General features: G+C 36.9%; 1 protein-coding gene across 7 annotated transcripts in view; it reads left to right on the plus strand.

Moving 5' to 3' along the window:
* The window catches only part of LOC145694727 (uncharacterized), a 137,369-nt gene that overhangs the window by 23,821 nt on the left and 95,557 nt on the right, over positions 1–17,991 (plus strand). For 2 of the 7 annotated variants that reach the window (XM_081771288.1, XM_081771286.1), the window contains exon 1: positions 4,298–4,542. The exons of the other annotated variants lie outside the window; for them this stretch is intronic. Coding sequence is in view for 1 of the 2 variants with exons in the window: in XM_081771286.1 (XP_081627412.1) it covers positions 4,489–4,542 (54 nt within the window). In the remaining variant the exon portion in view is untranslated. Of the gene's footprint in view, positions 1–4,297; positions 4,543–17,991 lie in introns of those variants that run through there. 7 annotated transcript variants of the gene reach the window in all.

Below are 17,991 nucleotides of genomic sequence, written 5' to 3' on the forward strand. Positions count from 1 at the left end.
TGCATGATTGGGGTCTTCGTGGCCATATGGCACAATTTTTAACACAGATCCAAGCTCCTGCACCTGATCTGCTCTATGCTAACGATCTAACTATTTATTGGCGTTCCAGATACTTCACTGTGTTATTCAACAACTTCAACTTACTTTAAATTGTCTTGTTCGCTGGTCGAACTAGACAGGATTTAGATATTATGACCAAAAAGAAAACTTCAATGTGTGCACCTTTGCCACAATGAACTTGCCCGGGTAATCCGGATTTGCATGTTGGTGACACTCATTTCTCATTGATTGGCACAGTTCGATTTCTGGGTTTTGCCTTTAGTCAACGTGTAAGGTGTGCACAACACATTCATATGAACTCCGAGATATGAAAATGCCTTGTGTATTTTCCCATTGCACCTGGAGTGCTGTTCACATTGTTCTGTTGTGATTATGTAGTTTAATTCGGCCCAAGTTAGACTACGATTTTATTGCTTATTCGTCTGCTCGTTCCTCCTTGCTAAAACATTGACATTGTTCATCACCTCGCCGTTTGGCTAGCTACTCGAGCATTCGTACTAGTCATATTGTTAGCTTTTGTGCAGAAGCAAACGAAGCACCATTAGGTTATCAGTGAGAGACTTCTCAGAAATTATGCAACTCATGTGCATTGGCTGACCACTCCTGCAGCGTAGTGGCCATATTTATGACAGATATGCAACAGTTTCTCGGGCAACGTGCTCATGGTACTTCATGCGTATGAGAGTCTCACTGCAGATGAATTTTGCAGCTATTTCTTTGTTTACTACGTGTTTCTGCTATTCTACCATATGTGTTGACTTCGCTAAGGTAAACCTTCGATTATCATTTCATAGAAAACCGCATATAAGTGCCCAGGAATACCAGAAAGAGCTTGGAGCGTTGCTGGAACAGTTCCCCAATTTTAATGTGTCTTATACGATTGTTCAAAAAGTGAGAATTCTGTTCATTGTGCTTCCGTCACGACAAGGACATTTAGGAATTTAGTCTGCATCGCCTGTGTTCAATATTTAGTGCAGAACTAACAACAGTTAGCCTTACTCTTGATTACGCTCTGTAGCTTTTGCTGCGTCGCGTGCTTAATGTGCATTAACTCGTAAAGTCTGCAGAATGCCTTTACTAAACGTCCTTTAGTACAAGACATTCTTGAGAGATGTCATCAGCTACAGCAACATAACTGTATCGTCGATGTATGCTGGGTGCCGGCACACGTCCAATATTCTGGAAACGCGCTTGCTGACTCAGCATCTAAAAACGCCGCATTGGCAGAGTTTGAACTGGAGCTCTCTCTCCCGTGCTTGGATCTCGGTAATCATTTCGTTCAAAGGGATCGGAACCAGACCAACGAAAATAAACTACACACAGTAAAACCAGTTCTCGTCGATTGGCAAGCGTCGTCACGTAGTAGTCACCGAGATAAATTGATCCTTACACGCTTGCATATCGGATAGTGTCATCTCACTCATTCCAGTTTGCTGTATGGGGCGAACCTCCATATTGTGAAGACTGTATCGTCCAACTGAGTATTCAGCACATTCTGGTAGAATGCCTAAAATACTCAGACCTCAGAGAACGTTTAGGACTACCTCAATATCTTAATCAGGTTTTGGAGGGTAGTGCAGTCTCTAGTGATTCTGTTCTCACCTTTATTCGTACGATTCGAATGGTTAACGAGCTCTGAGAATTTTTCTTCTTCTGACGTCCCAATTAAACTATAACCAATCAATCAAATACTTGAATTTTTGTTGCAGTTTCTGAAAGATCAGAAAAATTATTATTTCTGTCCATTTTACAAGAACGTAAATTAACGTGATTTTTAACTCTACATTTAGAAGTGGAAACTCTTTAACAAATGATCCCATGCAGATCCCAAAATAAAACTTTTAGGACACATTCATAATAGTCTCAATGTTTTTTTCTATATGTTTTGAAATTTTCAAAATGTGTTATGTCCTTTTGAGAAAATCAAATTCGAAACTTAGATTTTTTCGAAAAACTATATATTTTTAAAAATTCGATAGTGTTACACACCATTTGAAGGCGCTTTTTGTAAGCTATCAAATGGCATCTTAACTAACGGCCTAAGAACTTTAGGTCACTAAATTATTCAAATGTCACTCACTCAGTTTTGTAAATTTTGAGATTTTTGGGGGGCTGTAATATCGAAACCAGTTTACATATCTGAAACATTAGAGTTTGTAATTTTTCAGTGGTATCAAATTCCACCAAAATCTATCAAGGTACTGTCCGTTTCAAAACATTAGAACCTTGTCTCACACCACTACCAAAAGAGCAACCCAACCATTATTAGGACGGTGGTTGTTGCCAGATTTTCGATGTCATTACTTAGAAGAAGAAACAAGAAAGGAAAACAAGTGAGAAATAAAGATATAATGTTATTACTTTTTGCGATAAATTAAATACAAGAAATCTGGGGAAAAGGGAATGTTTGGCACTTTCGCCTAACAGAGGTTCGCCTATTGTTTTCTTAGATTTATAGCCTATTGATAAGGGACAGAGCCATGCGGGTTTTCCGTGGATTTCCAAGAATTCAGGTTCTGTTGTCCTGAAACCGTCTATAAGGTTGTTTTTTTTTCTTTTTTTTTAATTGTATTGAGTTGATATGGAATGGCTCAGCTGTATATTTACCTAGTTATATCGTAAACACTGTCACAAGTTTGAATGTGAATAACACAGAGAGAATTAACACCAAGGCAATTTATTTTGGTCATGTTTTAATTGATATGTTGTACACCTGACGCACGAATCATTTTTCGAAATGTCCCCCCTTGGCCTTGATGCAGACACGAAGTCTGTCCGGCCACTGGTCAGTGGCATTACGCACCACGTCCATGAGAAAATGGTTCACTGCTCGGGTCGAGGATTGTTTCAGACTATCGACAGATGGATGCCGTTTATGGCAAACCTTTGCCTGAAGGACTGTCCAAAGTTTGTAGTCCAAAGGGTTAAGATCCGGGCTGCTAAAAGGCCAATCAGCGGTAGAAATGAAGTCTGGGACGTTTTGTGCCAGCCACTCCTGGGTTTTCGCTTTTTGGCCTGGAGCGGAATTCTGCTGGAAGGTCCACTTTTCTCCAGGAAACATGGTAACAGACAGTGATTTCACTATAGGTGTTAGCACTATGTCCTGGTACACCTTAGCAGATGTTTTAACACCTTGTTCGCAAAAATGCAGCTGTTTTGTGCCTGAGTAGCTCACTCCCTACCAAACCATCACTAAGGCAGGATGATGTGCCCTCTGAACCCTTGGAGCTGCCTCAGCAGCTGCAGTAGGTGACGTGGCATACACACAGTCATTTTGGGCGTTGTAGGCTCAGATGTGAACACCTTTTCGTCGGTGAACAGAATCTTTCTGTGCAGATTGTTGGCGTAACGCCGCAACATCTCTTTGATTTAAGGACCCACTATGACATTAATGTTTGGGTCAGAAAGTGACCAATCCGCCTCTTATACGCACGTAGATGTAGGTCACTCCTGAGTTCAATAGACATGGAATTTCTGCTGATGTTCATCTCAGCAGCCATCACACTTTGTGTTCGAACAAGATTTCTTCGAATTCTTGCTGCGACTGCTTTCTGGACCTGCGGGGTTCGTACCGTTCGTGGTCTGCGACTCCTTGCGCGGTCAGCTGCGGTTCCAGTCTCGGTGTATCGCTGTATGGCGCAATACACGAATCTCTTGCTGATTTATAGGGGTTTCAGAGGGTTGAAAATCTCACCTGCTGTCTTCCCGACCTTGTGTAATGCAATTACTGCTACACGATTTTCGTAATGGCCCCACTCCATCAGAACTCAGTACAATATCAACGTATGTCATGAATAGTCAAACACATACTACATGCATCTTCCGCTTTATACATAGAAAGCAGCACTGTGCCACTCCGGATGCCTACATCGCCACTCCAAACTTTGTGAGAGTATTTATGATATAACTAGGTAGTTGACTAAATAATGCTGTCTTAAGGATCAGTGATGCTGCTCTACAGTTTAATATTTTGTTATTTGTATTAGTTTTCCCTCCTTGTTGAATGAATATTATTATTATTTGCTCATTGGTCGATCTAGAAAGTAGAATAGGTATTGTTTTGGAGCTATCAATCCTTGTATGATTCTTCTAAAACACGTCGGAGAAAAAATATAAAAAAATTAATCTGAAAAGAAAAGAAGTTCATGTATTGTTGACTCAAGCAAAAGTCATAGCAACGTTTATATTAAACAATACAAAAAGCTAATATTGTTTTCTTTGTTCATTTTTTGTAGTGAGGCCTTACTCTAAAATCATGTAATAGACATCTTTACTTTAGTCCACATAATACACAGCATGGAACCACCTCCCTTTAATGGCTAATACATAATCAGTGTTACTTAATAGCATTAATGCTCTTATAATATTTAAGAAAAAAATAGTTATGAATTTCCTTTAGACGCTCTGTGACCTACCCCGAAGATCCAAATGTATAATGTAACCTGGAGCTTTTCCCTCAGGCAATGTAGTTCAGACTTTAAGGTAAGACATTTTCCACTTGCTTCGCTCAGATTAATTAAAATACAATAAATCTTCTTTGGCTGGACACTTGCAGTTTTTTTTTATTTATTTTTTTTAATATTTCGGGAACTGTTCAGTTTAAAAAGGTGCCCTAGGTAAATGACCTAGGCATAAATTCTACAATATTATTAATATTTAACGGGAAAAGACTGTCCAAAGATGAGACATACCAATCGATAGTTCTCATGTAGCTGAACAAAATTATATTATGGAGGAAACAATTCTGCCTCTTACAGTTTAAAACAGGATTAGAACATGTAATTGCAAATTTCTTCTTGATGATATATATTTTCATTCAAAAAGAATTGTTAAATAACTATTTTAACTTCTGGTTACTTTGTTAGGTTCTTTAAAAAAATTTTGATTTTACTCCTGATTTATTTTTCATTTAATTGACTTTCGTTTCTCTCTTGAACACACTACATTTTTTCACTTTTGATACTTACGTACTTTACTTGTACAATTACATTCACTAATGTTGATGTAAATCTTGACATATATGCATAATTATTATTTTTAATCATTTCATCATAACCATGAACTCTCACTTGTTGTCCTTTCTATTTCCACAAATACACTAGTGGCCCAAACCTACACACCTCGGACCTCCGGAAACACTCCAAAGTGCGGACTTCCAAGATATTTAAGTTGGGATACCACCTTACCACACTCATACACTAATCATTTTCACTCTTTTTAATCCATTTCGTTGTCCATCCTTTTGTTGCATTTGGTTTTTGATATGGAAATAACTGGGATTAAAGTAGATTTTAGTTACGGTTTTCCCTCCTTTCCATTACAAAGTGTTCCTTCATTATTTGCGAAACCATGGTGCTAAAAATCTGTAGTTTCCCGTACCTCAACTTGGTGCTCAATATATTATTTATATTTATATTTTTTAATTCAACTGTAAAAGACCCAAGTCTTGAGTTGGATATATATCTTAGCAAAAGAAAACCTTGTGCTCTGGGGCTCCAATGACTTCAAAATGACAGAGAGGCGTCACCCTGAGTCCCAGCCTGTGTAGAGTTGCTTCATACCGGGGTGTCTATCGGTCACGAAAGTCATGAAAGTCAAGAAATTTAGCTTTTGGGTCACGATTTCTTTTTTACCTATACAAATATATGCATAGGCTGGAAAATTTTGTTCTATAAAACGTCAAAATTCATCACCAAAAATGTCTATGGTCGCCTTTAGACGCTACCAAATCACAAACAAAACACGCTTCTATCGCATGCATGAAAATTTGGCCCAATTTGCACCCAAGAAAAGATCACGAAATTTTATTTTGGAATTTTAGTGGACACCCTGCATACGTACCATGTCCTGATAAGCAGCGTATGAATCCATCATTTGCTTGAAAATGTAATTCTAATCTTTCTTTAACGCTAGGAATAAATTCATACGTCCTTCTTCCTTTGTCTTCAGTTTCCCATTGTTGTTGCTATTTTTTAATGGTAAGCTTCTTGGTATTGTTTGTATATCGACTTTACTTCTCATTATTTCGGTTACTCTGATTTGCTCGTCTTTTTTCATCAATATCAACTGCGTTTTCTTTAATGTCCAAACTGGCAGGAGTAATAATACCCACTCTAGTAGTGAGTGCTAGTGTAGATATTGTTCTATAGGTGTCATTAAGTCTGAACAGAATTGTGTGTTGTGCTGCGACAATCATTTTCTGTTACTTGTTGCTATTTAAAAAGTGGACCCAAACGATTGCTCCATAACCTAATATTGAGTTGAAGATGACGTTATTGTATGTTGTTATTGCCTGCCGTAGCATATGGAACTTATTTTGAGCTGTTTATAATTTTATGATCTACTCTTTTGATTTTGTTAATTATCATTTTTATATGACAGCTACAATTATATTTTGTTGTTGGAGTTCTGATTAATTTTCCATTTACCAGAGGGTATGTTGTTTTGTCTATTGAAATTTGCAGTTTATTATTATCATACCAGGCTTCAAATTTTTCTTCATTTTATTGGACTTGAACTCTAATTGTTGTCTACTTTAGACGCCAGCCACTGTAGCTAAACACCGCTGCGAAAGTACTGGGAATCGTAAAATAAAGCAAGAATTAAGTTCCTATCTTGAATGATAGTGCAGTTATAATTTAAAATTGCTATGGTGAAATCAGTAGGCGGTCATATTTGGCATAAAACTGTGTCGGACAACAGTTTCGACATACTGGACCACGTAACTGCTCAAAAAGTATTGGGGGATTCCCCCCACCCCTTGTCTGGCTCATGGGCTACTACAATAGCAGTAGAAACAGACGTGTGTCAGTTAATACTAGAGATGCAAGGATTCGGGAAAAAAAAAACGGCTGTTTTGGAAAAAAAAAACTCGGGTTTTTTCTGCTTCGCTTTTTTCCTTGGGAAATTTTGGGCTTTTTTTCAAAATTCTGCTTTAAATTGATAAAGCAGACTCTATAACACAAAAACTCATTTAATTAGTGGCAGTCGATAATAATATAAAATCTCGAAAATAAACCATGAACTTCGAAAAGATATTTCAGATAATTTAAATTTTTAACATACTAGCAGCGTTCACCCCGCTTCGCTGCGGTCACCCCGGAACGCAATAAACTTTGTTACTTAGATAATTTTTACTTTTTCGCTTTCAAGTGATATGATAAAAACCATAGAAGATTGCAGTAAATCTTAACATTATATCGCCTGTCATTTATGTTAACCCGCCCCGCTTCGCTGCGGTCATCCCGGTGCTGGCATATTGTAAAAGTGTCTGTAAAAATAAGCAAATCAATTAAAAAATTTTAAACAGAAGATTCAAGCTATTTTCCGCTGTATATCGCCTGTCATTTATGTTAACCCGCCGAGTGACACGGTCATGCGGGTTGCATATAAATACGTTTATTTTTACCTATGATGAACTAATAACAAAGGATTTGTACGTTATGGACACTTGAATGGTCAATTATCTCAAGACACTGGTAATTAAAAATTAAAGTGATATGATAAAAACCATCTAGGGTCCAAATCCTAATAACTCCCCAAAAATGAAAGAAATTGGTTCAGCCGTATTAGCGTGATGAGCGGACAAATTTTTGTACGTTCTCTTTTATATATATAGATTTGCATTATGAATTTTAAAGGATTAACCAATGTATATAATAAGAATTTTTTAACCCCTTATATACAAAAGGAAGCAGGGTTGGAAAGAACCATGGTTGTTTTTGAAAAAGCCAAAAACCCTTTTTTGGGGAGGGATAAAACCAGTTTTTGTTTTGTTTTCTTTAAACCGGGTTTTTGGGTTTAACTATTTTGCTGTATGTATTTTTATTACATATTGACAGAAAGAAGTTTGTTTCGCCTTGGTGTTATTATGCAACAACAGAGTTACGTTGCAAGGGGTCATATAAGCTTAAAGAAACCCGGTCAGTAAATTTCTTAAATTTAAGGTCAATGTATCATAATCAGTACGCTAAAACTGAGGTATTAAATTATAAATTTAGTATGCAGATATCATTGAAAGTCCAATCCAGGCTAATGTTGGAAGCTACGTAGGCAGTCTATAAATTTTGCCAATTTCTATCAATATATTGAAGCAACCCTGGCTTCTTTATAAAACAACAGGCATTCAGGCAAGCAGAAATATACAATTTGGTTCCGTTTCGTATGTTTAGGCTTAACATCCTTACGTAATACCGAGGTTACCAAGAAGACTTGCTTAAAGTGACATCCGAACCGCTACTTGGTTTGTTCGACCGAGAAATTGAACATGAGACACCTTGATTAAAAGGTGAAAAGAAGATAAAACTCATGCAGATGGTTTGATATTTCAAAACATCACCATGAAGTTCACACGATTCACATTTTTCGTTCTTTTTACTTTTTTGGTTTGAACCATTTTTTTAAACCAACTAGTGTAAACCAGCCAATCCTGAAAGTAAATACTTCTTTAAAAAAAAAAAAAAAAAAAACACAAATAACAAAATTGTATGTAGTATTTTTACTTCAAAATATTCCATACCTTTTGTTCGAAACAAAATAAAATTAAAATAAAACATAAGAAAAATACTTACATTTATATGATACGCTTAAAGGTCGCATATCTAGAGCTTTGTTTTGGGTGGTTCTGTATATTCTTAAGATTCTACAGTCAAGTTTTATATAATCACCATCATGGTTTACCCAGTTCTCAAGGTTTCTGAATTTTTAACAAGCGGAATTCAACATATGAAGGGTATGAGGCAAGATCATGGTAACCTACAATTTTACTATTTTAAGAAATTAGAGGTTTTCTGGTGCACAATTCATTTTCAAAGTCGGAAAGATGATTTTTCACGTGAGACTATACATGAAGGATTAAACGAAGCGGTATGCGTTGCTGTCTATCTGGTAACTCAGCATTGTTGGTTACCATGTTCTTACCTCACACCCTTCATATCTTTACGGAACCCCTCCCCCACCCCCGAAAAGTACTATGGAATATATTTAAGTTAAGCCAAACACAACTGCACAACAAACATGACTGAGTGAACGAAATATCAATTAGTTATGCCTTTACTCACAAACTTTAAGCTTCCCTCAAATAAAAATTAGGACTTTTTAGAAAAACTAAATATTAGAAAGAAAAATCCTTCCCAAAATACTTTTCTAAATCCGCCACTGATTCACAGTGTAAAATGATCTTCAAGGTTCTATCCGGAAGATTATTGCTAAATATATAAACAAAACGAAATATTAGTTATGCCTGTACTCATAAACTTCAAGCTCCTCCGAAATAAAACTTAAGGATTTTTTTAAAAAATGAAACAATCAGAGAAACCCCTCCCAAAGTACTTTTCTAAATCCGCTACTGACTATTTCTATAAAATGGTATTCAAGGTTGTATCAGAAAAATTATTCCTAAATCATTGCACAGCTACAGTACAACAGAAATGTGGAAGTATGGTTTGACGAATATATTGAAAAACGTACGCTTTGACGGATATATAGAAAAACAAGTTTAACTTTTGCGCTAGAAGCTACATTACTAAGCTCTTAGAAATGAAACATAGATGACAAACTGAAATGATCCAGAGAAGAAAAAAATGTTGATAACTCAAAAGTTAAAATAAAGTTAAATAACCTCTAAAATTGCCCTCAAATACTACATTCTTTGTTTGCTTTAATTCGTAAAACGTGCTCCATCCATCTTGGTGGTGAATTCCAGAGCGAAATATGGCATTTAGGTCATGGAAATCTTATCTTACTATAGAGTATACCATAAAAAAGGTATTTAGATTTTTAAAAAAATCATGAAAATGAAAAAAGCCAAAATTTCCAAAATTCTCGTTTTTTTTAAAAAAAAAACCGGCTTTTTATGTAAGAAAAAAACCATCAATTCAAAAAAGCCGACTTTTTTGCATCTCTAGTTAATACATACACAAAACAAAGAGTTAAGAGAAAAAACAGCGCCATTAAAGCAGACAGCCAGCACATGTGTGTTGTGAAAGATTTTAATACGGCTTGGGAGTTGGTATCCAGTAAAGAATGTAATCTTTCAGTTTTACGTCCCACATTGATGCTCTTTAGACTAAAAGAGACGAAAGATAATGAAAGTGATTAAGATTGATTTTTTTTTAGTTTAACGTCTCTTTCAGCAGCGAGGCTATATGAGACGTGGACCTACTGATTAACGTGGAATCCGAACCACATGAGCTCCGCCGGGAATCGAATCCAGGTCATCCACACTAAAGGCGCGTACGGTAACCGCTTAGCCACGAGGAGCTCAAAAGTGATTAAGAAATAATTGGTGGAATGAAAATGTGGGTCGAAACAGGAATACCTCGATAAAACCCACGAAAATGATGACACGATGTTGTCCTTCACAAACGCAACCTGGAATCGAACCAGGAATCCTTTGCATCAAAGGTGAGAGCTCTACGATTGAGCCATCGTATCCCCAAACTGTATTATGTATAACTGTAAAAAAAAAAAAAAAATTGTAAATTGTAGTTCTTAAACAAAGCGTTTACATGTTGGATCGAAACAGAAACGTCTGGAGAAGTTTTCCCAAAAATTCTCTACAAATTACACGGATTAAATCATTCAGCATATGTTGAATACTCCTTAAAAACAAAATATTTTCACACATATTCTTTATAGTACGTCATAACCAGAATTGAACTCAGAATATTTTAATTATAACATACTGTTGTTCACACTTTTCCCAAGAATTTGAAGGATTTTATATCTGCTTGAAAATAATCTATATCATGAATAAAGTGACAGGAATTTCTGACATTGACTCTTTTATCAGCTGAATACAATCAAAAGTTTCAAACTAGAACACAAAGAGATTGAACTTACTGCGTCTCTGTTAAATGTCCTAGAGCTCCTTCGTGGCTAAGCGGTTAGCGTACGCGCCTTTGGCGTGGTAGACCCGGGTTCAATTCCCGACGGGAGCTCGTGTGGTTCGGATTCCACGGTAATCAGTAGATCCACGTCTCATATAACCTCGCTACTGAACGGGACGTAAAACTCACAGTCAACTCAACTCTGTTAAATGTCCTGTCCAATTCAGCTAATACCATGTTGGTAAAGTTTAGAAGTATTTAAATACTTTTCTTCTTCTGCACGGTCATCTTTTACTACAACAATCTTAGACTAAACCAACTTCTCTTATCAGCAGTAGAACAGACCAAAAAATATGTATAGGGTAAGTTTGGGTGAATCCGGACAGTTCTGATATTTCTTTCTTTTATTACCACTCCGCTAAACGAAAATATCCAATACTTCGCCATATTATTTAATGATATGTTGGTACCGTATGTATCTACAGCTGAAATAGTTTTCCTGGAATGGCATGTTAAGAAATAAAAAATAATTTTCTGAAACTTGACAAAATCTTTGATTTGCAAATTTGGAATGGTGAATCCGGACAGTAGGTTGGCGATTCCGGACACTGAACTTCGAAGGAAGATATATACATGATAGGTCCATTTTAGCTTAACTATCTTGGTACATTAACATTCCAACATGATAAGTACAGAACACACAAATACAAATACAAATACATGATAAATACATACAAATTACTAACATAGCAATTTCTATACTAATTAGCTACTGTTGAAATTGTAAGCTAAATGCACAGTAGTGTTAACTACCACTATAGCTTTTAATCATTAAACGTAGTAATCACATTTGTTTCCATTAGAACTATATTGTACTAGTTTTTTTTTTTTCTAGTAACAACTAGATTATTAGTAAAATGTGTAATATGTGTGCACTGAAACTAGCATTTATTTTTCTTGCGTTAATGACGTCTGCCAGTTTCGTGAATCAGTAGCCATAATTCAGTCACATCGTCCACAGATAAAATAGTTCCTTATCACCTCCCGCACATCTTTCATGAAACCAGGTCTTACACACAGTACAGGACACCCAGGAACCGTATTTGTTTGATGATGGTGCATAACAAGTTTTCCCACAAAATCCACAGTTGTTTTCATCCATAACTTCGATTGTGTTTGAGGAGACAGTTTTAAACAAACTGCATTTCGTGATACTTTATCTTTTAGCAACGCCGGACCTTTGGGGTGTGGGTTTGGGAGAAGCAACTGCAGGAAAAGATAGGAACTGTTTAACTGAGGACTCTGAAGGCGATTGAAACGTGTTTGGGGATGAGTCTGATGACACAGAAGAGGAATTGTTTCCAGTTGCTGGCGGATCATGTTCATTCGACTAAAGAAATTCATGTTCCCGAACTTGTTGCGGATCAAATGGAAGTATACCAGATGATGTAGTTATTCAGTAGTGTAGAATTTCTGAGCACCTTATGATTAGCATTTTGTAATTTAGTTGTGTTAGTAGATCCTAAGATATTTTTATAGCTTTTTCTGGTGATTCTTCGGAGTCCATTTATGGCAAAAATGAATGGACACTCGATATAAGCAATAGACCTCACGTATTATTTCACACTCATAAATGTGAAAAGCGGGAAAGGAGAGAGTGTTATGAATTCTCTTAGTTCATTAACTACATTGTCCGGATTCACCTTAACGTAATAAACGTGTCCGAATTCACCCTTCCCTAAACGTCCGGATTCGCCCGTTTTGAGCATTGTAAACTTGTGCACGCGTTGAGCACGTGCTCGCAAAGTAATATAATTCTTCCAATACCGGTATACAACGAGTAAAGTAAGGTCTTCGCTTCGATATGTGTCTTACTTAACCATTTGCTGACAACCACTTCTGTGTAAAACTTTAATATAGTCCACTAAAAAGTTACATCAGGTCAAAAAACGTGCATGAACTTTCCTATTTCTTCTTTCCCCACCGTCGAAACTACGTATAACACTCTTTGCACTTCCTATTATGCACTGAACTGTAGAAAGGTACAGTGCTTCAAATAGGCGTCACAACGAGTCTCCACATTACACATGCGAAGAACAGTATTATCGTAAGTTTAGGATGTCCGGATTCAGCGACTGTCCGGAATCACCCAAACTTACTATATATATCAGAAAAGGATTGTCAATGAGTCCAATTTTGGCTCTATGTGTTAGCCTATTGCAATTGACACGAATTTCGCCGGGTCTCCTTAAACCTTAACTGCTTCAAACATTAATCAATAAACAAAACCAAGTACTGCGACCATTACTAGAATGCACAAGGGCAGCTAATTTGTTCTTACCGTGAATATTACTACCCTTAGGTCTTGACCTTAGAGAAAAGACAAGTTGGTTTTATTTGAGTGCAAAGTATACTTTATTTTTCATGTCTTGGTAAGTTTCGGTGGCAGAAGTTACTTTTTGTTTTGTTGCTCTTTTTAGATCTTCAGAATCATTTTCAAATGTGAGCTTATATGTAAAGTTAGTTGCGGTAATATTGGTGACAGTCTTCCTTTAGCAAACACATTCGGTTAAATTAGCCATAGATAGTAGTACCTCCAGCATTAGGCAGGTGTTAAAAGAAAAGTAGACTTTTGCATTTCAAGAGCTCTACCAGCTGTTAAAGCAAGATTTCCTACATCCTAATGTAAATGCTCACAATTCCATATTATTGACCCGTACGATTTCCTAATGACAGAAATGGTTCTTTAGTAACTTATCCAGCACATATCTGTCGATGGTCGACCAGTACCCAAACCAGTTAGGAGGCAGTTATTGAACAGGGTCGTATGAAAGTGCACCATGGAAAACATACAGTTGCAAGAGATTTTTTTCTTTACGGATTCAAACTGGGACGTTCAGCATAGTAAGCTGCAAATAACATTAACAGTGCATTTGAATCAGGAATGGCGAATGAACGCAAGAACGCGAAAGTACTTTCTTCGTTCTTCTTAGAATGAGTGTCGTAGAGAATGTTCTAAACAAAATGAATAGCTCTATCGGATGAAGATACAGATGTGTTGTACAGGGTTTGTATAAAAAGTACGCGAAAGCATTTTTTCATTCTTCTCAGAATGATTGGCGCAGAGAATGTTGCAAACAAAATGAATAAAGTGAGTAACTATATCGGATGAAGATACAAATGTGTTGTACACTATGTACAGGGTTTGTATAAAAAATAATGAGACCAAATTAGGGAGAAAAATTCATTGAAGATATCGCTAGAAATCATTAAAATGCTTCAAAATAAGATCCTTGATCGTAGACATTTCTACCAACGAGCGTTCCACTCTTGGAAGGCGCCCTGGAAGGTCTTTCCCGGAATGTCCACCAAGCGGGCAATGAAAGTCGTTGTACCATGCTACGGTTCCATGACGGTGTCATTTGAGAGCTGTCTTCCCTCGAAAAACAAGAAAAAATCCACCGTGGCCAGCTCTGGACAGAGGACTGGGGAAGCTTTGCGATGCCGTTCTGGGCCAGGTAATCGTCGACTACAAAGAGTATTACTTGGTGCATCGGCATGATGCAGCTTCCAATTCACGGCAATGTCTGGCTTCACTTGGGTGACGCTTCCCTTCAGTCTTTTCAGCACTTCCACGTAGAAAGCACCCATGACAGTCTGTTCCTCAGGTACAAATTCGTTGTGGACCACACACTTGGCGACAATAAGCATGCCCTTGGCCATAGACCTGCTCAATCGAGCTTCTTTTAGCGACGCATGCTTTGTGTCATTTGACACTCAGCCGTTTTGTCTCTGGATCGTATTCGAATACCCGCGTTTCGATTCGGGTACACGTTGTTCAAAAACTCAGAGTATGTTTGAACGCACTGCAAAAGATCGCAAACAAGCACATCTGCCTCTAGTCATCTTGGCATAGATGTTTCTCATCTGCAAATCCGCTGTAATGGTATTGTGCATAGTCATTTTATAAATCCCTACGCGGTGTGCGACCATTCAAACACTTAATCGCTGGTCTGAGTTCAACACATCATTCATATACGTTCAGACCCGTAGCCAGGTAGGGACTAGATGGGGCATTGCCCCCTAAATTATTTTTGCCCCCTCTAAAAAAATAACACTGAAGAGAATTTTCAAACTGACTCAAAACCAGTTAAATTCTTGCAATTATGTTTACCAAATTAAATTCAACTTTGCGAACTCTACTTATTCCTGTGTAAAATTATGTTTCTTGCTAGATGCACCAAACATCTTCCATTGCCTTTATCCATTTCAAGAATTTCAGACTGTCCCCTATTATTGCAACCTTGACAAGCATCCAAGGATACCAGGTGCACTTCCAAACAACAGTATCATAGTCCACAACGTTTCTTTTTTTTTTTTTACTTGTTTGTTTGTTTTTTTAGTAGTTGTTGTGAATATTAATAAACTAGTATCTCGCTTATTTTTGGAAAGTAGAAAATTTAGTGCAAACGTTGAATAAAACATATAGTTCTCTTTTGTATTGATATAATCAGTGGTGCTATTCAGCCGGTTCGCACCGGTGCGTTGAACCGGTTGTTAAATTATTTCGAGTTCGCAGAACCGTTTGTTATACCTAGACATAAACACACACACACACAAACATAAATATAACCTACCTACCTAACTAACTAACTCTAATTCTATGGCCTATGGACAGTGGCGGCGGTTGGACGTTAAAAGTGAGAGGGCAAGACATGATCTGAATATTTGTATATAAATGTTAGTTTTCCTGGTTGTTTCTAACAATTTGTTTGACGAAATGTTGTATAACTAATAGGATACTATATTTTCAGTTAAAATACCGTATATCGTATATAATAGTTTATTAAGTAAATTGAGATACTAGCCCTTTGTACTCTTAAACAACGAAAGTGTAAGAAGAAATTTGATTTCTTGCTCATGAACATCTTAAAATTCTGTCCGGAAAATTGTGTGATCAGATTATTTAATAAATTTGCAAAACAAATAAATAGAAAGGATAATATTAATCATTGTAATGAATAATGATGCTTGTTTTGCAAAAGTTATATTGAAACTGAGGATTAATGAAAAACTTAATATTTAATTCCACACATGCTATAAAATGTATGTTATTACTCTTAGAAAATGAAAGGCAGTAAATACTACAAGCATATGCTACGACATTTAAAGAAATATTTGCTTTTGCAACTTCTTGAAATATGTTCGTTGCCATTAGGTGCAGTTTTCACTTTCTTGGAATACATCAAAACACAACAATACTTAGAATCAATCCACACTTCAGTTATACAAAATAAACTTAAAACCTAGAATTATGTTCAATTTACTACATTTTATTGTATATACACTCGTACATCCTTAAACACAACACTTCACTCGTATATTACACTACAAAACAATGGAAAAGGTAGAAGTTGTTTCTTATCACGCTCTTTTTAATCGATATTCCTTACGTTAGAAAGAAGAAAAGACATTTTAGGAACTGACAATTTTTGTGCAATTAAAGAATAACTTGTGAAATAGGCCCTACTTTTTTGCATAATGTTCTTTCGATTAGCTTCAAAGCGGCTCACTAACCTATCGAGCCCTTGTAAGAAGAAATGAAAATATGCTGAAATTGTGCTCCAATAGGTTATTTTTTTGGGTTATTTTCTGTGGCAATTAAAACGCAATTACTGTAGCTTTCTTTACTCCACGGGAAGACAACCAATACGTATTCACGCAACAGCAAATATTATATAGCAGCATTTTTTCCTATTAATCAGTAACACATACAAAATCGTTACATTTCCAAATGAAACTATATACATTAATTGGTTACTTCAAAAAAGTGCGGGGGCAACTGCCCCCTTTGCCCCCCCCCCCTAATCGCCGCCCATGCCTATGGAACCCGGAGATTCAATGCCGCGTTCACAAAAGCTCTCCACTGACTTCTATCCTTAGCCAATTGGATCCAGTTTCTACTTTATACTCCTATCTCTGCGGGATCCATCTTAACATTGGCCTCCCATCTGCGCCTAGGTCTTCCTGATGGTTCTTTTCCGATTGGTCTTCAAGTCAAACTTTGAAAGCGTTTCTACTTTCTTCCATTCTAGCTGCATGAGCTGCCCACCTAAACTTCCTAGACTTGACGACCCTAACAATGTTGGGTAAACCGTGTTACCCCAAAAACTATGGGTTCGACACTAATATTGGTCATTTTTGATCATTTGTATATCTTCCCCAGGGTGCGAATTACGGCCAGGGATGAGGGGGGAAATCCCCTTCTGGAAAGCTTTTATCCCTGGCTGAAAGTCAGAAAAAAATTCTCAGAGGGAGATGCTATTTTCCTCTCCTATCATCAGTTATATTTCTTACATCATTCAAATTCTTCAGTTCAATGTGCTAAACGTAAATCCGTTTGTAAATTGTCAATAGGAAATTCGTTGTATAAAGTAATTTTAACTCATAGCCATCACTTAATTCTAATAGCTTGTGAAGTAGTGTATATGAGGTTGATAGGATCTGGCTAGTTGAGAACTGACTGTGGACCAGCGCGACACGAATGTGAACATCTAACGAATGAAAACTAGTGTACGTTGTTATCATTGTACTGTGTGCTTCCGATGCTTTTGTTGTCAGTAGGGTTGGCACGATAATATCAAGTTGGTTTAAACGGAATGTTTTTTTTAGTTTATCCCCCCTGAAAAAATCTCCTAATTCGCACCCTAATCTCCCCTCTCCTCTGCCTCCAGGTCACGACGCTGAATTTGAATTTAAACAGCATTAGAAGTGTCACTGTTCATCTCAGCGACCCCGAAAACTTCGGATTAGATACTAATGTCAGTCATTTTCAATCTTTTTTTTATATATATCACCCCCTTCGCCCTCCCTAAAGTTTCGGGGTTGAATTTGGATTCAAACTGCATCAGAAATGTCACTGTTCATCTCAGCGGCCCTGAAAACTATGGAGTCACACTAACATCGATCATTTTGCGTCCTTTTTATATATATCTCTCCTCCTCCAGTTTGCGGGGATAAATTTGGATTTAAACGGCATCGAAAATGTCACTGTTCACCTCAGCGACCTCAAAAACTATGGATTCGACACTTGTATCGGCTA

The sequence above is a fragment of the Thermobia domestica genome, chromosome 9 (assembly GCF_964235325.1).
Source record: "Thermobia domestica chromosome 9, izTheDome1.hap1.1, whole genome shotgun sequence".
Classification (NCBI taxonomy): domain Eukaryota; kingdom Metazoa; phylum Arthropoda; class Insecta; order Zygentoma; family Lepismatidae; genus Thermobia; species Thermobia domestica.